General features: G+C 48.2%; 1 protein-coding gene across 2 annotated transcripts in view; it reads right to left on the reverse strand.

Annotated features, from left to right (window-relative positions):
• ST8SIA2 (ST8 alpha-N-acetyl-neuraminide alpha-2,8-sialyltransferase 2) overlaps positions 1-23,631 on the reverse strand; it is an 86,758-nt gene extending 63,127 nt beyond the window's left edge. For both annotated transcript variants that reach the window (XM_010593847.3, XM_003413902.4), the window contains exon 1: positions 23,534-23,631. In XM_010593847.3, the coding sequence (XP_010592149.1) occupies positions 23,534-23,631 (98 nt within the window). The remainder of the gene's footprint in view (positions 1-23,533) is intronic.
• Between the last annotated feature and the right edge of the window lie 579 nt (positions 23,632-24,210).

A 24,210-nucleotide genomic window follows, 5' to 3' on the forward strand; every position in this document is an offset into this window, starting at 1 on the left:
TACTTGTAAAATAAATGGGGAATGGGCAGGGGAGCCTCTCATGGTCCTACTTCCTCCAAGAGCCAGTGATTCAATGATTTTTAAATGTCTCCATTTCCACATAGACATACCCTTCCTCTTAAAATCATCATGTTTAGAACCAAACTCATCATCTAACCATAAAACACAGCTTCCCCTCTGGATTCCTGTACCAACGGGAATGTTGTTCTCCCAGGCAACTCTGACAGTCCCCAGAGTGCTGTCATTCCTTCCCCTCAATGACAACTCTTTCTCTTCCTTTCCTTTCTACCACCCTCATCCAGACCCTCAACCCTGCTCCCGTGGGTGATCCGAATGCTCTTCCCAGCTCCTGCTCCCTCTGACAACCCACACATTGCACTGCATATCCCTGTATATCTAAGCACTTTTAGGGTCCCAATTGTCCCAAAGGTCCCAGAAGCTCTTCTTGAGCATTTGTGGATCCCTCTGAGAATCCTTTGACATGTATGGATCCTTTGTCCAGAAAAATGGCTACATTTCAGTGGCACCATGCTATTGTTACCTGCTGTTGAGTTGGCCCCCCGGACTCATGGTGATTCATGGCACAATAGAATGATACACGGCCTGGTCCTGTGCCATCTACATGACTGGATGTGGATCAGACCTTTGTGGTCCATAGGGTTTTCACTGACTGATTTTTGGAAGGAGATCATTGGGCCTTTCTTCCTAGTCCACTTAGTCTGGAAGCTCTGTGGAAATCTGCTCAGCATCATAGTAACAAGCAAGCCTCCACTGACAGAGGGGTGTTGGCTGCATAGGAGATGCGCTGGCTGGGAGTCAAACCCAGGTCTCCTGTATGGAAGGCAAGGATTCTACCACTGAACCAATGCCCTCTTCGATGGGACCAGGGGTCTCCTGAGATCCATCACAGAGCCCTCAGGGGTCTTGGACTCCAGGTTAAGCTAAGAAAACACCTCAAGAATCAAGTCTGAGTTTCTTAGCCCTTCAGACTGGTCCCTCTTTCCTACCTTATTTTCCTTCACCTTGAGGTACTTAGAAAGTTTCTGGTCTGGCCAAGCAACAATGGCAATAGCACCTCCTTGTTGTATACTCTCACCTTCTTTGGCCGGGGCCATTCTCTCTATCTGGATCACCAACTTCATTCTTTTGCCAGCTAAGTCCTTCCAAAACCCTTCCATTAAGTCTCATCATAATCCCACCTTCTCCAGGAAGTGCCTGAGTCCCCAGTCCTTGGTGGGGACTTCCTCTTTGGAGCACCCATAGAATGAATCACCAATACCATTAGCATGATATTGTCATTTTTGTTTTTATCATGTGGCAGGGCTCACCTCTGAAGACAGGGACCACAACTAGGCGGATGTATTGCAAAGAGGACACCCATAAATGTTCATTGGTCATCATGAATTTTCTTGATAACTGAACAAAGAAGTCTTCCAAAAGCCCCAGATTTGGTTATGTTTGATAATAGGTTGTCTACATTTTTTAACACACACTCACATGCTTTTCTAAAACACGGCATGTTGAACGTCATTCATCCAAAACACCAATCCTGTTATAACGATTCTCAAAATGGCTACTGAGAGTTGGAGGAATAACGATACTGTAGACCACTGGTCTTGCTAGTTTATCTAGGGGTTTCATTGAGATGTGAAATCACTAATACAACGGTTGGCATACTTTCAGTACATGTTAGTTTTTCTTCCTTGTCCCTTACAGTGGGCCCTTTTTTAATGTAGAGCAGCTGGTAGATGAAAATAGATCAACTCCTATTTCTTGCCTGGCTCTAAAATTTCAGGGCAAGGAATTTAGAGGCAGAGCCAAAGAATTAGCTATTTCCAGTAAGACTGGACTCCAGTCAACAAAGAAACTCATTGAAGGAGTCACAGAATTGTGACATTTTAGAGCTAGAGGAGATCTGTGGGGCCATCTATCCTCATTTTAGATGGGGAAATTGAGGCCTGAGGAGCTTAGGGGCTGTCCTTAAGGTAAAGGCTCAGATCCACAACCAAAGTCCAGATCACCAAAGTCTCACCTAGAGACATATTTCTCATCATCATGAAGGAACTCTCTCCCCCATCAGATCACATACTCCTTGAATACTTTATCTGGGCTTTGTTCATCTTGTATGTTGCTTGTGTCTAATATGGAGTCTCTGGGTGGCACAAACATTTTTGAGTGCTCAGCTGCTAACCAAAAGGTTTGAGGTTCAAATTCACCCAGAGATTCTCAGAAGAAAAGCCTCGCGATCTACTTCTGGAACATCAGCCACTGAAAACCCTATGGAGCACAGTTCTCCTCTGACATGCCTGAGGTCTCCACGAGTCAGGAGTGATTCAGCAGCAGCCGGTGTGGTTTTTGTTTATCATCTAGTGAATCAGATGCATTTTGCATTTTGCTCACACAGCTTTGTGATGACCACGCAAAGCACAAGGTAATTGTCATAGAAACCAGGGAGCTGTCCTGAGACCAGCTTTTTTCCAGGGGCACTGCCAGCACCTTGTAAGCCTACTGTTTCTGCACCTAATTGGGCAAAGACTGCCTTTTTGAGCAGACTGGCCCAAGCAGATCATCTGTGCTGGTTGAGATGAAACGCTGCCCTCAAGAAATAGTTATTTGAGCATTTACAAGCATAGGCATTGGGTATACAGAGGTGACCAGGACAGAAATGGTCCTAGTCTCATGAAGAATAATTGAGCCCAAAACAAAATAGAGCAGAAGATTAAAAAAAAAAAAAATTATATATATCACATTTGTTTATTGATTCTTCTGTTGACAGACACTTGGTTGCTTCCACCTTTTGGCAATGAACAACGGTGTACAAGTATTTGTTTGAGTTCCCGCTTTCAAGTCTTTGGGTATACACATACTATGGAATATTGATGTCATTAGGTGCTGTTGAATTGATTTCTACTCATAGCAACCCCAAGTGACAGAGTAGAACTGCCCTGTAGGGTTTTCTTGGCTGTAATTTTTGTGGAAGCAGATTGCCAGGTCTTTCTCCCGTGGAGCCACTGGGTGGATTTGAACCACAAACCTTTCTGTTAGCAGTTGAGTGTTTAACTATTGCACCGCCAGGGCTCCTTTATGGAATATTATTCAGCCTTAAAGATAAATGAAGTTCTGATACATGCTACAACAGGGATGAGCCTTGAAAACATTCTGCTGAGTGAAATAAATCAGATACAAAAGAACACGTATTGAATGACCCCACTTATATAAAATACCTAGAACAGGTAAGTGTGTACAGACCAAAGTCTGTTAGTGGTTGCCTGGAAAGGGTGGGAGGAGGAAATGGCAAGGTATTGTGTAAGAGGCACTGGGTTCCTGTTATGGGTGATGAAAAAAATTGGAAAAGGATAGTGGTGATGGTTGAACAACATGGTGAATGTAATTAATGCCACTGAATTGTATGTGTAAAAAAAATGTTGAAATGGTGAATGTTTTGTTATATATATTTTACCATACACACATATACACACACACACGTGTAAATGTTCCATCACCTGGTCCAGGCAGGACAATTCTCTCCAGCAGCTACTCTCCACCTTTTCCCAAGAAAGAAAATAAAGCAACACTGCACAATGGGACTCTGATGAACGCTAAAAAGCCAAAAGTCAACATATTTTACTTTATTTTACCTCAATTGATCTCAGCTCCCACATGTTCAAGTTTCAAAAGGTAAGATTAGGCACCATTAAGCCAGCCAGAGCAGCACTGATTTAAAAACTCTACTTGGTGCTATAGCACCAAGGAGGTTGCAGACCCTTATTAATCTCCTTGTTATCAGCTTGATCTCAGCCTGCCAGGAGCCAGATCGCCTGATTCCCAATGCTGGCCACATCCCTCCAGTCCTCGGTCTTTGGGTAAGAGGTCACCCAGCCTGCACAGAACCGTGAGTTCACTCTGCTAGGAATACTTAGCTCAACTCTGCACTGGTCTTTCTTCATGGAACTGGGAAAAAAGAAAGTGGTCTTCATCTATCTATAAAGCAGAACTCAATGGGTTTCAAAGCAGACAACGATGTGGGGAGATGATGCAACCTCTCACTTTTTCTGTCCCTTGGTCATGGAAATATGTACGTGATCCCAAAAGGGAGGTGACAGAAGTGTTTCCAAGACTCCTTCAAGAAACTAGCTCCCTCCTTACTGCCCTCATCCCTTTCATTGCTTCATTCTCCAAACAAGCATCTCCTTCCTCCCCACCAGGTACTGTGCAAGAGGCTGCAGGGATAACACAGTGGGCATGAGCCTGGCACTGGCCTTGCCCTTGTGGAGCTACAGCCACACAGGAAGGAAAGGCACCACACAGGCACTAACACGTGTGAGGCATGGTGCAAAGGAAGTAGAGAACGCTAGGAGAGTGAGATGAAGGTTTAACCTGGTGGTGTGGCAGGAGGTGGGCCAGGAAGTGTCTCTTGGGCCAGGAGGTGTCTCTGTTGTTGTTTTTAGCTGCCATCAAATTGGCCGCTGATTTATAGCAACCCAACGCACAATGGAACGAGATGCTGCCTTGTCCTGTGATAGACACATGATTGGTTGCGAATCAGACAATTGTGATCCACAGGGTTTTCATTGGCTGATTTCTGGAAGTAGATTGCCAGGCCTTTTTTTCTAGTCTTAGTCTGGAAGCTCCGCTGAAACCTGTTCAACGTCACAGCCACAAGCAAGCCCCCTGATAGACGGGTGGTGGCTGTGCACAAGGTGCCCTGGCTGGAATCAAACCTGGTCTCCTGCACGGAAGGCAAGAACTCTAGCACGGAACATTAACCTAAATCATCTTTCCTCTTGATGGGACCACCCCCTCTCCTAGGGGTGTCTTCGTACACCTTTTGAATCATCCACAAGATTATCTCATCGGACGCTTCTTTTTCTGAGCGCTGGGTAATTTCCCAGGTACAAGTGAGAAATTGGTTCTAAGAAGAGGTAGCTTTTCGGATGATTAGCTCACTCTCTCTAGAGGTTTTGCAAGGGATGTCATGGTTTTGCTACCATTGTTGTTAGTTGCCTTCCAGTTGGCTCCAGCTCATGGCAGCCCCTGGTACAACAGAACGAAACGTTGCCTGGTCCTGTGCCATTCCCACAATCATTGGTATGCTCGAGTCCGTTGCTGCCGCCACTGTGCATTTTGAGTGCCTTCCAACCTAGGAAGCTCATCTTCCAGCACTATGTCAGACAATATTCTGTTGTGATCCATAGGATTTACGTTGGTTAAATTTTCAGGAATAGATTGCCAGGCCTTTCTTCCTAGTCTGTCTTAGTCTGGAAGCTCTGCTGAAACCTGTCCACCATGGGTGACCCTGTTGGTATTTGAAATACGGGTGGCGTAGCTCCCAGCATCACAGCAACATGTAAGCCTCCACAGTATGACAAACTGACAGGCAGGTGGCAGTTTGCTATCATGTGGGGTAGATAATGGACATGAAGAAGGAGCAAGGCTGTCAGGTCACTGCACAAATTCCCGTCATTCTGGGACTGTCTTCGTGTGTTTTGTTAACTCTACATTATTGACTTAATATTTTTCTTTAAATTGACTCACTTAAAAGCTTAAATGAATTTATCATAAAAGGAATCTTTGTATCACTACCATAAATAGAAAACCGATATCCCCTCCCTGAAATAGAAGGCAAAAATAAATACAATTAAATTCTTGGCTTCCAGCCTGCCCAGGGGCTCTTTTTATCTGGAGGAGCAGATTGGTTTTAAAAGGCTCCCCTATACTTGCCTGGGATTGCCCTTGAGGCCTCGCCCTCAATTCCTCTGCTCTTTATAATGGAGGGTGGAGTTTTGAGTTAGGTTGCAGGCTGGGAAGGCCACCAAAACTACTCAGGAACTCCAAGCACTGGACGGAATTGTTGCTGTATGTACCAACTGTGAAGTGGGGACATTTGCTGTGTGAATGGTCACATCCTAGCCAAGTTCCTGGGGGGGAAGGGGGTTGAATGACACAGCTGAGGAAGTCTTTGCTGACTGGCTTCTGTAGAATTTTCAAAAATGATACGTGCTCCAGCCCTGGGTCAAGGTTGTTTCTGGTACAGATGCACTCCGGGCTCTTAGGAATATTTAATAAATCAATCCAACTTTGATGAAGGTTTCTCCTGCCTCGTCTTGTGCCTCAGGCCTCCTCCAGGAGAGGGACGATGGGAGAGAAGCAGGCTAACCCTTGTGGCTACACTCCTGGCACCCAGGAAAATGAGCCAGCTAGGCCTTGATAAAATTCGGCAACTTTTTCTGTATTGATAAAGCATTTACTTTTTTTTTTTTTTTAACATGAGTCTCAGTTTACTTGTCCATAAAATGGGTCTTGCAGACATTTTATAATACACATGCGAAATGATGCATGCAAATATTCAGGTACACACGCAGGCATCCAAAAAGTGGCTGTAAAAATAATTATTATTCATTTTCCTGACATCCATTTGGAGGCCATTCACCCTAAGCCAACCCTAGGATTGGAAATGGAGATATGGTGACAAGTTTCACCTCACTGCCTCAGAGTGGGGTTCTGCCAGAGGCAGGGAAACCGATTATCCATACCAGCAGAGTGCGCATATAAATTACCCTGGGTCTTTTCAAAAGGCAAATTCTGATTCCCAGGTCTGGGTAAGGGGTGAGCTCTGAGATTTTGCATTTCTAACTAACCTCCAGAGGATGCCCTCATTGATAGCCCAAGGATTACACACTTTGGGTGGCCCAGAGTTTCTCTAAGTGTGGTCCTCGGGCCAGGTAGAAGCAGCATCACCTGGAACTTGTTACGAATGAAGGTTCCCAGGCCCCATCCCAGACCTTCTCTGGAATGGGGCCCAGCAATCTGTATTTGGCAAGCCTGCTAGGGGACTCTGACGCACACTCAAGTTGAAGAACCGTAGCAGTGGCACTTCCTGCCTCCTGGAAGCCACATGACCTGATCATTCCTGTTGTCTTATGGGGATTGTGTGGCGTGGTCCTAAAAGGGAACCGACAGCTGAATCTTAGCTCTTCCCAGCCAGCAGGAGCCATATCCCTGGGATCAGCATTTTGGGACTCACTTTTCTTTTTCAGGTTCACCCTTGAGCAAAAATCACTAAACAAAGGCTACCCCAGTACAGCTGATCTGGAAGGCGGAGTGGGTCCCGGCCATTTCCAGCCTTGGCCAACAGCCTCCCTCCACCCACTCTATGCCTTCTGTTGTTTAGGCTTTTATGAGACCTTATTGAGCCCCCCAGTGCATCCAGATAAGCAGGCAGGAGGCAGGCCAACAAATATGTACTGAGTGGCCACAAGAAAAGCATGTGTTTGCACTTTCCACAACCCTAAATCCCAGTTGCTGAGTATATGGGTCACCTCCAGGGAGTGTGTCCAAATACACTCTAACACAGTAATGGTTGGTGTTTTTCTAATTTCTGTATCTACACCCCTTCCTCTTTTTGTCCCTCCGCTCCCTCCTCACCATGCTTTTTAATTTAATTTAAAAATTAAATTATTTTACTACCTTTTAAATTAAAAACCACTCATATCCACACTGCCTTATTAAAACCATGACTGAGCTCTTTAAAGAAACCAACGTGTATTGAGCACCTGCCAAACCCTCTTCTGGCTGCTTTTTTTTTTTTTAATTTAATTCCTGGAACACTGTGAGCTGGATAATATTAACCCCATTATACAGATTAGGAGACTGACGCTAAGAGAGGTGAGGTCACTTGCTGGAGGGCACACAGGTACTAAGTGTTGTGGTGGAGACCAGAACTGCAATCCTCTGGTGCTAGAGTAGCAAAGGTGTGGTAGAAAGGGCAGCTCTCTCGGCGAGGACCTGGCAGGCTGTTCAGAGAGGAGGAAAGGAAGACTTGGGATGCCACCTGGGAGAGATTTATGATGAAGACCTAAGTGAGTCATTCTGACACTTTGCTAGGGGTTAGAGCTTTTGTAAAGAGCCCTGGTAGCAGAATGATTAATCGCTCAACTGTTAACCGAAAGGTTGACAGTTCAAACTCTCCCAGCAGCTCTGCAGGAGAAAGACCTGGAGATCTGCTTGAGTAAAGATTATAGCCAAGAAAACCCTATGGAGCAATTCTGTTGTGCCACGTGGGGTCACTATGAGTTGGGATCAACTCGATGGCACCCTACAACAACAATAGAGACTGCGTGGTGTCAAAGGAACATTGAACCAGATAGTGGACCGTGTTAAAGCAGACAAAACCCAACCCCAAACCCACTGCCACCAAGTTGATTCCGACTCATAGTGACCCTATAGGACAGAGTAGAATTGCCCCACAGGTTTTCCAAAGCTGTAATCTTTTTGGAAGCAGAATGCCACATCTTCCTCCTGTGGAGTGGCTGGTGGGTTAGAACCACTCACCTCTCGGTTGGCAGCTGAGTGCTTAACATTGTGCTACCCGGGCTCCTTTAAAGCACACAAGGACCACTTTATTCAAAAAGGATTATTAAAAGGGAAGAGGAAGGCCCAAGGGAAAGGAGGGAAGGAATATTGCATGGAGGTGGGGAGCAAGAGACCAGCTCCCACCCCACTGAGACAAAGAACTGGGAGCTTTTAAAAAGAAAGTTATGAAGGGTTGGTCACTGGGATGGATTTTACAGAGGTGTCAATTAGAGCCTAGTTGCTCAGAATGTTGTTTTTTTTTTTTTTTCTTGATGATAATTGAATATTGAATATACCATGGACTGCCAAAAGAATGAACAAATCTGTCTTGGAAGAGGTACCATCAGAAAGTTCCTTAGAAGAATGGTGAGACTACGTCTCACGTACTTTGGGAATGTTGTCAGAAGGGATCAGTCCCTGGAGAATGACATCACGCTTGGTAAAGTAAAGGATCAGCGAAAAAGAGGAAGATGCTCAACAAGATGGATTGACACAGTGGTTGCAACAATGAGCTTAAGCATAACAACAATTGTGAGGATGGCACAGGACAGGGTAGTGTTTCAGTCTGTTGTACACAGGGTCACTATGAGTTGGAACCAACTCAAAGGCACCTAACAACAACAATGATAAGACCACTTGGACCCAGGGAGAAGAGAGAAGGACTGGACATTGGGGGAGAGGAAGGTTGGGGAGATAAGGGACATGCCTATTCTAAACTTATTTAAACAGAGTAGGTCTTTAAGACCATCTAGTAAGTTGTTTGGAGTCTTGGTGGTGCAGTGTTTAAGAGCTTGGCTGCTAACCAAAAGGTCAACAGTTCAAATATACCAGCTGCTCCTTGGAAACCCTACAGGGCAGTTCTACTCTGTCCTATAGGGTCACTATGAGTTGGACTTGACTCGATGGCAACAGGTTTGGCAGTCAGTTGTTAACGTGAAAAGGTTAACACAGTTAACATGCTCAGCTACTAACTGAAAGGTCGGAGGTCTGAGTCCACCCATAAGCACTTGGGAAGAAAGGCCTGGAAACCTGCTTCCAAAAACCAGCCACTGAAAACCCTATGGAGTACAGTTCTACTGTGACACATCTGGAGTCAGTTGTTTACTGGAAACCTTCCCTGCAACAGACAAAGGAGCTTGGGTAAAATTTAAATTGCTTGGGTAAAATTCAACTTTGTTCATGGGCAGCATTGACAAGGCTGGGGGAGAGAAGAGGGGTTGGGGCTGGTTCACTCTCCTAGGCTGGACCATCCGTGGGGCTTTGGGAGGCCACTGTCAAGACGCTGGTGCCCATGTGCACAGCCAGCCTAGGATGGCCTAGGATGGCTACACTACAGGAGGTTTCTCCCTGCTTCTCCTGGGAACTAAACATTTTGATTAGGATACAGTTTGGGCATCACTCAGAAATCACTTAAAGTCAATTCCCAAATTTCAGGATCCTCAGAGGTGCACTAAGAAGGGCTTCGCTGCTTACAGGAGAAGAGCAAACAGAAGTCCTGCCCTATCAATTTACCAATGGATTTTTCCACACATCTTATGCCTTCTCCCTTCCTTCTTTAAGCCACGTTAGCATTTGCCAAGAAAGGTCTGAATTAATGTGCATACCGCTCCTCCAAGCGCAGCCAATATTCTTGTTCTTGAAATTAGAGATGGGGAAACCCAATGACAAGCGTTCACACCTCGCTGGGCAGAGTCCACCTTCTGTCTGTCTCTTCCTCAGCGTCCCGCTGAAATTTTGTGCCCAGTGATGACGGCCGCCATTTGTGCGGAGCCATCACCATTGGGGTGGGGGAGAATATGCAATGAGTCTTTTAATTGCCCTTTAATTATTTTATTTCTTTGGGTGAAAATCCACACAGCAGAACATACCAATTCAACAATTTCTACATGTACGATTCCGTGACATCGCTTATATTTTTCAAGTTGTGTAACCGTTTTCGCTATCTTTTGCAAATTATTCCGTCAACATTAACATAAACTCACTGCCCCCTAAGCTACTTTTCTACCCTTTCAAGTTGATGTTGTCAATTTGATCACATATAGATAATTCTCTTAAAGAGCACAACGCTCAAAGCTAACTTACATTGTTTGGTTTAAAGATGACTTCAGGGGCTATTTTCAGTTTAAGGTTTAAAGATTATCTCAGGGCAATAGTTTTGGGAGGGTCATCCAGCCTCAATGGCTCTGGAAAGTCTGGTGTCCATGAGAATTTAAAATTCTGTTTGATATCCCCCACCCACTCCCCTCCTTTGATGAGTTTTCTTCTATAGAATCTTTGATCAAAACATTCAGTAATGGCATCTAGGCACCACCCAGGTCTTCTGGTCTCATGGCAAAGGAGGCAGCTGTTCATGGAGTTAGCCACACATTCCAGTCCCTCCTCCAATTCCTAATTCTCCTTCTCCTGCAGTGAGTCTTTTCTATAGTCTCAAAGGTTTCCACCATCCTTTTAAAAACCCCTGTGTGGTAGAGAAAATGAGGTGGCAGGTAGGAGGCCCAGTATGGGAGGCAAGAGGAATGAGAAGCAACCAGGCAATTTCAATACAAAAAAGTAGCTAAGAGCAGCTTGGGCCGATAGAGACAGGCAAACCTCATTTACTAGCTGTGTGACCTCAGGAAAGTGCTGGAACCTCTCTGAGTCTCCTTTCCTTGTGTGCAAAGGGGTGAACAGGGCGGTTATGAAGAGTGAATGAGATGACCTGTCCATAGCAGACAGGCTGGCACAGCATCACACACACATACACCAGTTGCTGGGGAGTCAGTTCTGACTCATGGTGACCCCAAGTGTGTTAGAGTAGAACTGTGCTCCACAGGGTTTTCCATGCTGGTTTTTTGGAAGTAGGTCACCAGGCTTTTCTTCTGAGGTGCCCCTGGATGGACTTAAACTCCCAAACTTTTGGTCAGCAGCAGTCTGAGTGTGTTAAATGAACAGGAGGGGTGGGGCGCACCCTGGGCAGGTACAGTCTCCCTGCATAAGGCCTCCCCGCGCCCCTGAGGGTTTCCTTCCTTCCTTGGCCAGGCTCCACCCTGCCTGGGGAAGCTGACAGCACCAGCCTTTCTCACCCTTCCCCAGAAGAACATTCCTCCAGGCCTTAGTCATTTGTATTGTTGTTTTCTTCCCTCAGTGTGTGTCTTTCTCACTCCCTGCTAATGAGATGGTCAAACAGATGCTGTGCTCCAGAGTCTTTCTGAGGAACCTAGGTGGAGGGGCTGGCTGCAGGAGAGGGGAGGGAGGAGGAGGCAGAATCAGAGGCTCTGCCTCGCTCCCCATCCTGCAACCATGTGTGTCAGAACTGGCAACCCTAAATCATATCGATATTTTGGGTTGTCATATCCCATTACGGCCTTGGCGCTAACATGCTGTCTCCTGAGGCCTCCATCAGCCCTGTTGCTCTCCCGGTTTCTCTCTCCCACAGACCTTTATGTTTCTAATGTTTATCCCTTGGAAACATGAGCATGAGTTCTTTCCTACTGGGTGCCATCGAGTACATCGTTTTTTGGACAGTTATCTTTGTTCCCTGGAGCCATATGGCCTGGGTTCAAATCCCCGCTCTGCAACTTACTAGTGGTGCGACTTTGATGGAGTTAACTGCTCTATGCCTCAGTTTCCTCATCTGTAAAATGGGGATAATAATGACATGGACCTCATAGGATTGTGGACAGAATTGCATGTGTTAATATAGCTAGAGTGCTTAGAATATCATTTAATCTCCAAACCCAAACCCACTGCCGTCGAGCCGATTCTGACTCATAGCGACCCTACAGGGCAGAGTAGAACTGCCCCATAGTTTCCAAGGCGCGCCTGGCGGATTTGAACTGCCGACCTCTTGGTTAGCAGCTGCAGCACTTAATCACTATGCCACCAGGGTTTCCTTTAGAATATCGTTTGGGACAGCGCAAATATGAAAAATAATGACTTAGCTGTTATTGTTATTCCCTGTTGGTATTGGCCTCCTTGGGGAAAAAAAACATGTGAGGAGTTTCCTTTCCTGAAGCGATTCCCTCAGTTTCCCTTAAGGTCCCAGACTCCAGAGTACTAGGTTTTAGGGACCAGTAACATTTCCAAAAATTTGGGGCTCAAGGTTAGGGAGTCAGGGTCACTAACTTCTTTGGTCAAGAAAAAGTATTATTACAACTACCATCTACCATCATTCTCTTCCATAAAAGATAGGACATGTTAATGGCCCAGGAGGGAAAAAGGAACATTACCTCAGATATATGCAAGAGTTCTTCTCAAACGACGAGAATTGGGAACTTGACACTAACATAATTGTCAGCGCTACATTGTGCTTTTTGTTTTCCTTCTTTTTTTCCATTTGGATGGCCGCCCATCTGCGGAGCGCATTTGGGAACTACGAACAAACTTAGGGGTCATCTCAAACCCCACCACTGGCCAGAAGGCTCGAGGCGGAGGAGAAATTGTAGCCCTGGGCAGAAAGAGGGGCCAGGAAGTAGAGCTGAGGGCTCCAGCATTCCTGGAACAAAAACAAAGCGGGCGCGCGCGCTGGGGAAACTCCGGGACCCAGAGCGCCTCTGTCTCTCACACACAGCCACACCGCCTGGTGGGACGCGGAGCTGCCCGGAGCAGCGAATCAAGACTCCGATCTACGGGAAATCTTGGGGGACGCCGCGGCGCGTGGAACCGCGTCTGCCAACGTGCGGAACAGACACCTGTCCTGTCAGGCCACTGCTCTCTCCCCAGCTGGAGCGTTCCCCTCCGCCCAAGCCCAACCCTGTGACAGGTGAAGCTGAGAAAACGCCAAGACAAACAGGTCCCCCGTCGGGACACCGGGCGGCTTCCTGGCTGAGTGACGAATTGCAGGCGACTGGGGAGAATTTAAAACCAGCCCCACTGCAACCCAGGAGTATGACTAATCTCAACACTTAAGGACTGGCCTTACTTAGCACCGAGAGACAGAGGGCAGGCAAACCCCAGTCTCTGAGGCAGTCACAGGGGACGGTTCCTGGGGTGCAGATGGCACCCCCCCAACCAGAGCACCTCTCCAGGAGGTGGCTCTGTCCCCGCCCTCTGGCAGGAGACAGCCACCGACTCACCGGCTGACGCTGCCACACTCGTGCCTTTCTCAGTCAGCCTCACTGTATCTTCTGTCACTCTAATGCATGTTTCTTGAGACAGCTGAGAGATGTCAGGCTCCTGAGTTTACCTAGGATCCATGCAGCTAGTTCATGCCTTGACTGGCTTGACCAGTGTTTTAGAATAAAAACAAGTGTTACATTCCTGGGTGGTGCAAACAGTTTGTGCTTGAATACTAATCTAAGGATTGGAGGTTCAAATTCACCCAGCGGTGCCACAGAAGAAAGGCCTGGCAATATTTTCTTTAAAGCTTTCAGCCAAGAAAACACTATGGAGTAGCTCTCCTCTGTAACAGGTGGAATCGACAGCAACAGGTTTGGCTTGGCTTTGATAGAAGTATTGAAAAAGGAAAACCTCTGGGATGATGCGCACTGACTTCTCACACTTCGTACTTTCTCCATGTCTCAAACACAACTTCCAGCATCCTTTAGAGTGGCCAGCCCTTGCAATTTCACAGCCGGCCCCAAGTTCCTCCTCTGCTCTTACCACCGGTATGCAAGCCTGTAAGGTGATAAAGATAGAACTGATGCTTCCTGTCTAGGCAGGAGGGAGGATGGCTGGGTGCAGCTGGAGAGGCGCTGCAGGCTGGAAGGGCGTTCAGGAGAATAAAGACCTGGGCAGAGGCTTGGGGCTCTCCAACTTGGCTTTTTATCTAACTGGCAGTGGGCAAATCTGCCACTGGATCCTCCTCTTTTACAAACTAGAAAGGGGCTTTCATTTCCATTGCACATCCTCCAACATTCTGAAAGTATGGGGTAATGTCACAGGCAGACAGTGCCTTTAACTGAGCTGTGCTCCCTGTGTTGGATGCTTGGGAAAGCAGTGGGCTTCCTGATCAAGCGGAGGGTGTCTGACATTAGGAGAAGAAATACCTTTTAGGTCCCAGGGTGGCACAAATGGTTTGCGCTTGACTAGTAACCAAAAGCTTGGCAGTTCAGACCCACTCAGAAGTGCCACAAAAGAAAAGCTTGGCAATCTGCTTCCATAAAGATTACAGCCAAGAAAACCCTACAGAGCTCCATTCTACTCCGTAATACGTGGGGTGGCCATGAGTGGGAACTGACTCGACGGCGATGAGTTTTATATATCTTTCGGGGTAAAGAGACTTAGGGCCTATTTTTGCCGTGTCCTAGGCGCATAGTTTGCTCATTCAACAAATTATGGACTTCATATATCCAGTTGCCACTGAATGGATTTTGACTCATAGTGACCCCATGTGTGTCAGAGTACAACTGTTCTCTATAGTGTTTTCAATGGCTGAGTTTTGAAAGTAGATCACCTGGCCTTTCTTCTGAGGTGCCTCTGGGTAGACTTGAAACTCCAGCCTTTCGGTTAGCAGCTAAGCACATTAACTGCTTGCACCCTAGGGACATGGACTTCAGATACTAAGCCAAATACTCAGCATAAGGGCTGGAAGGAAGGGATGAATAAAACATAATTACGGACTCCATCTCCATAGGATGTTAGCAGGGCAGGATAATAAGGGCTCACACACAAGGGACAACTAACCCGGATTGTCAGGGCAGGGTAATGCTTTGCAAAGGAGGTGACGCCAGACCTTGGCCTTGAAAGAGGAGACAGGGCCGCCAGGGGCAAAAGAGATGGGGACTAGAAGAATAGTGTGTGCATGGAGGGTGTTCCAGCCAGGAGGAACAGCATGTGCAAAGGCTCGGAGGTATGAATCATGGTGCATTCTGGGGAACAGTGAGCCATTCAGAATTTCTGGATCCCAGGGTATGGGAGGAGCAGGAAAGAAAGAGGCTGAAGAGGGAGGCAGGGGTCAGATCATGCATTGTCTTGCATGCTATGTTAAAAGCACTGGGGAGCCTTTATAGAATTCCACTCTCTCTGAGAAATATTTATAATTTGTATTTTACAGCAGTTGCAATTTCTAGATCCTAAACAGTTTTAAAACCTAGCAACCTTGCTTTACAAGGGGGAAAGAGCCCCTGCGTGGTGAATCGGTCTGTAAGAGGAATATCTATTTACAATTTAAATTTGATGTTAGGAACAGTTGGCAACAAAGACTTGGAGCCAGTAAGTTAAAACCAGACCCTTTTTTCTCTCCTATTTTATACCTGAGTGAAGTACACCTTGATGGGGGAGAAGAATGAGATTTCCCCCAAAAGAGTTGTATCACCTTGAGCAAATACACATGCACCTTACAGAGAGCATGGACTGCGGCTGCTCAAGGCCATTTTCTTTCACATCCACCTGACTCACCCCCTACAGGTGCACTACCCTCACTCTCAGCTGATAGCAATAGCTGCTCCCTGCTCACGGATCAATTGCAGTTGTTAGTGGTCTTTGAGTCAGTCCCCAATTCGTGGTGACCCCCTGCACAATGGAAAGAAACACTGCCCAATCCTTCATCATCGCCACTATCATTTGTGGATCAGACCATTGTGATCCATAGGGTTTTTATTGGCTGCTTTTTGGAAGTAGACTGCCAGGCCTTTCTTCCTAGCCTGTCTTAGTTTGGAAGCTCTGCTAAAACCTGTTCAGCATGACAGCAACATACAAGCCTCTGCTAACAGATAGGTGGGGGCTGTGTATGAGGTACGTTGACCAGGAATTAAACCTGGGTCTTCTGCATGGAAGGTGAGAATTCTACCACTGAGCCACAACTGGCCCCTGCTCATAGACCTAGTCCTGGCTAATGATCAGAGCTATCCTCTCCTTGTCTATCACTTTCCTAGATAGGGCCTGCTGTTTGGCTGGGGTGTGCCAGGACCACTGGCCACAGCGTACTGGATAGTATCGGTTCTGACAGATCCAAAGTCCATTCTAACAGGTCGGTGCTCCTGAGGGACTAGTTGTTAAATGTTTTTAATATCACCCCTCCTCCAGACCCAATCATACCCAATTCATATGGTATGTAGAAGTGGGGAAGGCCCGTTCAGCTGACACCAGAAGTAGGTTTGCACTGTAATAAGTCTTCCCTCCTCCAGAAGCTTTACCCCAAGGCCCTGCCTGAGTCTACGATACTCACGCCCATGGCAGTGTGAGCTTGTCTGGCATGCTAGGGGTTAATGCTATTCTGTCTTTTATCACCATGCTGAATTGGTTGGACCAAAGTGACATTTGGGGAGACAGGCCCTGAAGTGTCTCTCCAGTCTTCTTCGTTCACCTTCCCACTTTCCAAACTAAGGCCAGAACGTGCTCTTAGGAAAGCAGATAAGAAGAACTCTGGGTCCTCAGAAAAACTCTGGGGAGTGAGCTAGAAAGTCCAATCCTGAAAGCTATTTCATATTACTGTAGGAGGCAACTAATTCAGAGGGCAGGGCAGTCTAACACGGTGGTCAAGAGCATGGGCTTGGCTTCCCATAGAACTAGAATCAAGCACCTGTTTTAACCCTAGCAAGTTATACAACCTTTCTGTGCCTCAGTTTCCTCATTGATAAAATGGAGACATCAATAGGACCTAGCTTAGGGGGTGTCTTAGTTATCTAGTGCTGCTAGGATAGAAATACCCTAAGTGGGTGGCTTTAACAAATGGAAATTTATCTTCTCAGTTTAGGAGGCTTGAAGTCCGAATTCAGGGTGTCAACTCTAGGGAAAGGCTGTCTCTCTGTCCACTCTGAGGAAGGTCCTTGTCTCTTCTGAGCTTCTGCTCCTGGACAATTTTCATGTGGCTTGGCACCTCTCTCCCCATCTCTGCTTCTCTTACTTGCTTGTTTAATTTCTCTTATATCTCAAAAGAGATTGACTTAAGACACGTCCCACGCTAATCCTGTTTCATTAACATAGCAAAGACAACCCATCTCCAAATGGGATTATAATCTCGAGCATAGAAGTTAGGATTTAAAACACATATTGTGGGGGGGTACAATTCAATCCATAATATTCTACTCTTTGCCTCCCCCCAAAGTCATGTCTTTGCCACATTCAAAACACATTCGCCCCATCACAGCATCCTAAAAGTCTTAAATCAACTCCAACTCCAAAATCTCATTTTCTGAATCATATAAATCAAATATGGATGAGACTTTAGGGCTATTCCTCCTGGGGCAAAATTCCTCTTTATCTGAGAACGTGTGAAATCTAGAATACAAGTTATCTGCTTCCAAAGTGCAATGGTAGAACAGGCACAAGGTAGACGTTGCTGCTACGAATGGAAGAAACTGGAGAGAAAGAAGGGATAATGGATACTAAGCAAGTCCAAAACCCAGCAGAACAATTTACATTAGCTCTCAAGGCTTGAAAATAATCCTCTGTTCTCTGAGACCATCTGAGTAATGGCCCTGCCCTCTAGACTCTGGGTGTCTGCCACGCGCTCTGAATTCTGGGTAGAGGCCCCTCGACCATGGGCTTTAGCTCTGCCTCTCAGGCCCACAGGGATGGCAACTCTGCTCCCTCATCTTTGGATGGACCCATTCTCCTAGTCCATCTGAGTGGCAGCCTCACCTCTTATGTCCCTTGGGCATGGCAGTCCTGCCTGCTTGGCTTTGGCGGCAGCCTCATCCCCTGGCACTCCTTAATAGCAGTCCCACACCCTGGAACTGAGCTGGCAAAGATCCAACTCTTTGAAACCTTGGAGGCTGTGGCCCCACTCTTTGAGATCCAGGAGACCATGGCCTCACCCTTTGAAACCGAGAAGGTGCTGCTTCCTGTGTTCCTTCCTACAGTTCTGCTGGTCCAGGAATGATCTTTTCCTTTCTTGAAGGACAACAGATGTAGCTCCTTTGGCCTGTAGAATTCCAAGAGGCAGGAAGCATTCTTTCCTTTCACTCTTTCTCTGTCCCTTTCATACTAAGTTGATGGGTTTTCTGGTACGGTAGTTGGTTAGATCTATCAGCCTCAGGCTTAATCTCTTTAGTGATTGTGTATCCATGTCCTTGGTCAACCATTCTAGGACACGTGTCCTTAGTTTGTACAGCAAAACTTTCCAAATCTTTTAAGTTCTGTTTTCATTTTGCACAGTTCATTTTAAAGTCCATCTCTTTCCTTTCACATTTTACTGTAAGCAGCAAGGAGAAACCACGGGACCCCTTTAAGATCTTGCTTAGAAGTCTTCTCAGCCAAATATCCAAGTTCATCACTTACATGTTCTACCTTCCACCAAGCATTTGAACATAATTCAGACAATTTCTTTGCTACTGCATAAAAAGCATTGCCCTTCCTCCATTGTCCAGTCACTTGTTCATCATTTTCTTGTAAAGTCTCATCAGAAGCACATTTAATGTCCAGATTTCTAGCAACATTCTGTCGCTGGCACCCTATGTATTCTCTAAGATGATACTTTCTCTACAGTTCTCACTTTCTTCTGATCCCTCACCAGAATTGCCTTTACATCCACAATTCCACCATCAGTCTCTTCAAGGCAATCTAGGCTTTTACTATTAAAAAAAAAAAATAGGTACCTTAAAACTCTTGCAGCCTCTACTCACTACTCAATTCCAAAACCATTTCCACATTTTAGGTGTCTGTTAGAGCAGCACCCCACTCTTCTGGTACCAAATTCTATCTTAGTTATCTGGCACTGCTACAATAGAAATAGCATAAGTAGGTGCCTTTAACAAGCAAAATCTTATTTTCTTACAGTTTAGAGGCTAGAAGTCCAAATTAAGGGTGTCAGCTCTAGGGGAAAGCTTTCTCTTTCTATTGGCTCTGGAGGAAGGTCCTTGCCTCTTCTGAGCTTCTGCTCCTGGGTGATCTTCATGTGGCTTGACATCTCTCTTTTCCCATCTCTTTTATATCTCAAAACTATTGACTCAAGACACACCCTACGCTAATCCTGTTTCATTAACATAGCAAAGAATGAATTCCCAAATGGGGCTATAACCGCAGGCATACAGGTTAGGATTTACAATGCATATTTTGCAGGGGTGGGGTGGGGGGGACACAATTCAACCCATAACAGGGGGCTTGGTGAGGAGTCGGTGAACTAGTACTTTAAAGCAGTTAGCAAGGTACCTGGTACCCAGAACTCAACACACATGGTAGTTCTTGGTGTCATTGGTAGGTAACCAGTGGGTTGTCATGAGGATGAAACATGTTAATGTCTATAAAGCACTTGAAGTAGCTCCTTGCTCTCAGCAAATAATAAATGCGATCACCACCATCTTCATCTCCATCATCATCACAATGACTACGTTATTGCTAGTTATTCACCTCCCCTTTAACCAAAGTTCTGTAGCTCCTTTATGATCAGAGGAACTCATTTTAGGATGAGGACACTGGGTTATAAGCAGGGGTTCGAATCAGTTCTTCCTAGCTCAATTATGGCTGAAGAAGTGACACATTAGGCTCTTGAAAGGGCTCACTATACCTCTTCTGAGTTTCCCATTTCAGGGCTTTGACTGGTTCCAGATCACTCAAATTAAAAAATTTCAGGTCTCTTCTGCTTTCACTTTGTCAGCCATGAATGAACCGATTCGAACTGGTTTGAAGTCCTGGTTACAAGCTAGGAGATCTGTGCAGTCCTGCCCCATCCTCAGTGAACCAGCATATAACCCTAGATATTTTAAGTGATGTTGCTTCTCAGGCTCAACACTACCTAAAAAAAAAAAAAACAGTTGCCATTGAGTCTATTTCAACTCATAGTGACCCTATAGCACAGAGTAGAACTGCCCCATACAGTTTCCAAGGCTGTAATCTTTACCGAAGCAGACTGCCACATGTTTCTCCTACAGAGTGGCTGGTGGGTTTGAACTACTGACCTTTTAGTTAGAAGTGAGCTTTTAACCAGTGTGCCACCAGGGCTCCTCAGCAAATCTCCCTAGTCAGTAAAAAGAGGAGGTTTGTGTAGGGGAAGCCTTACAGTCCCTTCCTGTGATAAGGCTCTAGGAGTCTCAGCCTTCCCAAGGATTCTGTGTGCCCATCTCTGGGTCAGTGATGGATAGCCATCCTATGATGTTTATTGAATACATTGTGTTTCAGGTTTTGGCAGCTCCACGGTGGGCATGGAAGGCATGCCTTCTGCTCTTATGGAGGTTACAATCAAGACTAAAGCCCAGTGGACAGCCCGAAGATTTTAATTCACAACTTGGTCTCCAAAACTCAGAGAGCTGCTTGAGTTGGAGCCTCTCCCCTCTCTGAACTGGCTCCTAGGCTGCTGGGCAGAGCTGTTTGGGTGCTTTTCAGGAACTCATCTTTCCACATTTCCTTCTCCCCGGGGAGGTGTTTCTACAAGCCAGAGAGTGAGAAATGTAACATTGAAAATGATCAGTTAACAGGAAAAGAGACACATCCGTCTCAGAAAAAGTCCTCTGTTGAAAGCCCTGCCCTTCACACACATGTTATAGGATTCCACAGGCAGGACAGGACCACTGAGACCACATCAAAGTTCTCATTTTGCAGGAAAGAGAATCCAGAGCTCCAGGAAAGGGAATCTCAGATTTTGTTCCTCCAGACAACACATGTGTGATTTTCTTCCCTCACATGCTCTTCATTCCTTAATTCTTGGAAAAATTACCCCAAAGGGAGGTTCCCTCCCTCCTTTCCTCCCTTCCTCGCTCTTTCTTTTCTGTCTCTCTCTCTCCTTCTTTCCTTCCTTCTCTCTAACAGATCACAGGGAACCAGCCATTACTTTCTTTTTAGGACCATTGTTTTCTCCAGGGACTGACACTGGCAGGCAATTCTCAATCTTCTCTAGCATAGGCCAAGATCAAGTTGGTGAAGGTGGGCAGGGCTGGCACAATAGCACCATGAACTTGAGTATGATTTGCAGTCTCTGGGAAGGTCCTGCTCCTGGAGCCCCTCTTTGGCCGGTGTGCCAGGCATTTACTTGTGCTGAGCCCCAGCTGGCCAAAGTTGAGTTTGTACATGGATTAAGAAAGTGACGGTGTGAACAGATGTAAGGGGTTGCTGGGATTTCCATCCTCTGCCCCAAGTCTTTCCTCCTTCAGCCATGGCGAGTCCCTGACATGCCTCCATTCCTCGAGGTTAAGTATGTGTGAGACTGGAGTTCTGACCAGGGCTGCTACATCTGACTGGAGGTAGGTCTCTGGCCTGGGTCATGACTGGTCAAGCTAGGGGTCAACATGAGGGCGAGGGGTACCAGATCAAAGGAATAAGTCACAGAGGATAACACATTTGACCTGTTTGGCTATTTTCCCCAGGGTCAGCCCAGGCAGGGGCAGGATAAAAAGAAGCAGGAACCTCCAAGTGAAACAGACCCCAGGGGACACACCCACAGCAGAAGAGCCCTGGGGTTTAAATTATATGTATAAATGTCCTTCTTAGCTCAGGCTTTTGCGTTTATTCCTAGATACCCTTGTTGCAACAACCTGATGTGTGCAGTAGAGACTTCACAATGCATTTGGCAAGAAAATCCAGCACTATGTGCAAAGCGATTTCCTGATTGCATTTTAAAAAATGAAAGTCCTTGGCACACAGAAGGTATTCGCTGAAAGTTCGGTGAATGGATGAGCTGGAGGATGCATGAATGAGTGTTGTTTTTTTACAGCAGAACAATGGGCAGCTGCGGATCCTTTCCTATCTCATGGGCAACGGTCAGCAAGTGACCACACCAGGCAGAGCCCACGTCTGGGAGAAGAAAAGGGGTGCCTAGGGGCTTCCTCCCCACTGCTTCCTCCATCACCCCAAAACTTAACTTGCCCGTTTCCCTTTCCTACCCGTGTTTTGAGGCGAACAGGAGAGTAATGCGTTTCTCTGTCTCCATGTGGGAGCTAGTGGCGCGTCGTCTATTAACTGCACAGCATTTGGCAAAGTTTTCGAACTCTTGGGGAAACCAAGTTCCTGAGGATGGGGAGGAAGCAGCCGAGGAGCGAGGATCTCTTGAAGGGCGGAGTTCAGAGGAGGAGTTCTGGGGTTACAGAGGCGGGCAGGAGCAGGACAGCAGGAAGTAGAGCCCGCCCTTAAGCGCCTCGGCACCCTGGGCTCTGGACTGGTATCTCCCATTTGAGGGAACTGACAGCGTAAATGCTCATCAACTCGCGCTGATAATGAATGAAATAGCAAATGGGACAAAGAAGCGGCTCAGGCGGCGCGGTTCTCGCGGAGGGTGTCTGGCTCAGCACTACCCCAAAGAGGAAGGGGCTTGCGCACTCTGCGACCTCACCTTCTGGCTGGCCTGTGTCAGGAGGCTTTCCTCAGGGACCCTCAGATACCCGGCTGCCTCCCTACCCACCCACCGCCCTTTGGCGACTCTTTGTGGCGCCCCAGCGAAGGGGCTGGGCCTGGCCGGCTTCGGGTGCGAGCCTCCACCTCCTGTACCCACGGCGGGTGCGTCCCGCGCTGCAAGTGTGCGCTCTTGATAGGCCCGCGACAGGGCAGGGGCTCGCCGTCCTGCCGCACCTCTCGCGGGGGGAGTGCCGGGGTGTCCTAGCACATCTCCCTGGGGAGATCGTGAGAAAAAGCGAGGGCAAGACCCCTCACTAGGTGCGCAGAAGCCCACCGGGCAGTGGTACGGACTTCCCCGAAACATCTCAGTCCCAGGGTTGCAAGCTGAGTGTCGGGGGCGGCAGGGCTGGTTGAGCATCCAAAGACAGGGAAGGGCGGGGGTCTCAGCCCCGCCCCGCGCGCCCCGCCTCCAGCGGTGCCAGCCGGCACCCCAACGCTGAGCTCCCCGGCCGGCGGGAGGCGTGTGTGCGTGTCTGTGTGTGTTGAGGGGACACCCCCGTTGCCGGGAGCGGGTGCAGAACCCCCGCCCTCCGCTCTGGCCCGGGGATACCCTCCCCAGCGCAGAGATCCCCCGCGCACCCCCTGCCCACTTTGCCAAGGCGAGAAAGCGGCCGAACCGGAGACAAAGAAACTCCTGCCTCCTCCACTCTCGGGCCCTCCGCCCGCCTCTGACACTCCCCGGGGCCCTCCCTGGACCCCGCTGACACTACGCGCGGACCCACCAGAGGAAGGGGCAGGGCGGCAAGTCTGCCCCCCGACGCTGGCCATCTGGGGGTCGTCTTGCCCCTTGCCCAGCGAAGCCCCACGGCGGCCGCGCCCCCACCCCCCGCTCCCCAAACGGTCCCGGGCCCCCCGCACCGCCACCCCCGACCCAAACCGTCCCCCACCTCCCCAGAGGAGCGACAGGGGGAGCGGCGCACACAAAGCGGGGGCGGAGTACCAGGGTGGGAGAGGGAGCGATCCCGCCATTGCCGGCCCGGTCCCCGGCGCAGCTGTTTACCCGATTTCTTCTTCGATCTCCGAAATGTCTGCGAAGATGAGGAAGACCACTAGCAGCGTGAGCGCGGCCAGCATCCAGCTCCGGAACTGCAGCTGCATGGTTGGGTCGTGCCCGCTGGGACCCGCGCGGGCTGGCGCGAGAAGCGGGCTGGAGGGCTGAGCGGCGGGCGCCGGAGCTTCCCCGCGGTGCGCGGCGGGGCAGACACCCTGCGCTCCGGGCGAGTCCGGCCGGCGGCGGCGGCGGCGACAGCGGCGGCAGACAGGGTTGCTCAGGCGCCGCGAGCCCGCTTGCTCCCTCTCGGCCCCCGCCCGCCCCTCCCCGCCCCGCCCTGCGCCCGCCCCGCGCGGGGCTCCACGCGCAGTTTGACAGCTTTGCTCCGCGCCTCTGCTCGCCTCCTCCCACCCCGGGCAACTCCAGCGTCCAGCCGTTGGCCTTTACAGCTCCCGAAGTGCGGCTTGTCCAGCTTCCCAGGGCGCTGGGTTGCGGCCGGAGCCCGCCACTCCCCCAGCTAACGAGGCTGGGCTCGGGGCACCCGTGCGTCTGGGTGCCGAGGGGAGCCCAGGGAAGAGCGCGCAGCACCCGGCGCTCGCAGCCGGTTGGCAAACGCCCTCCTTCGCCCGCTCTTTGTCCAGCGCCCTCGCTTTCTCGCAAAGTTTTCCCGACACAAAGACCAACAC

This window comes from Loxodonta africana, chromosome 13 (assembly GCF_030014295.1).
Source record: "Loxodonta africana isolate mLoxAfr1 chromosome 13, mLoxAfr1.hap2, whole genome shotgun sequence".
Taxonomy (NCBI): Eukaryota; Metazoa; Chordata; class Mammalia; order Proboscidea; family Elephantidae; genus Loxodonta; species Loxodonta africana.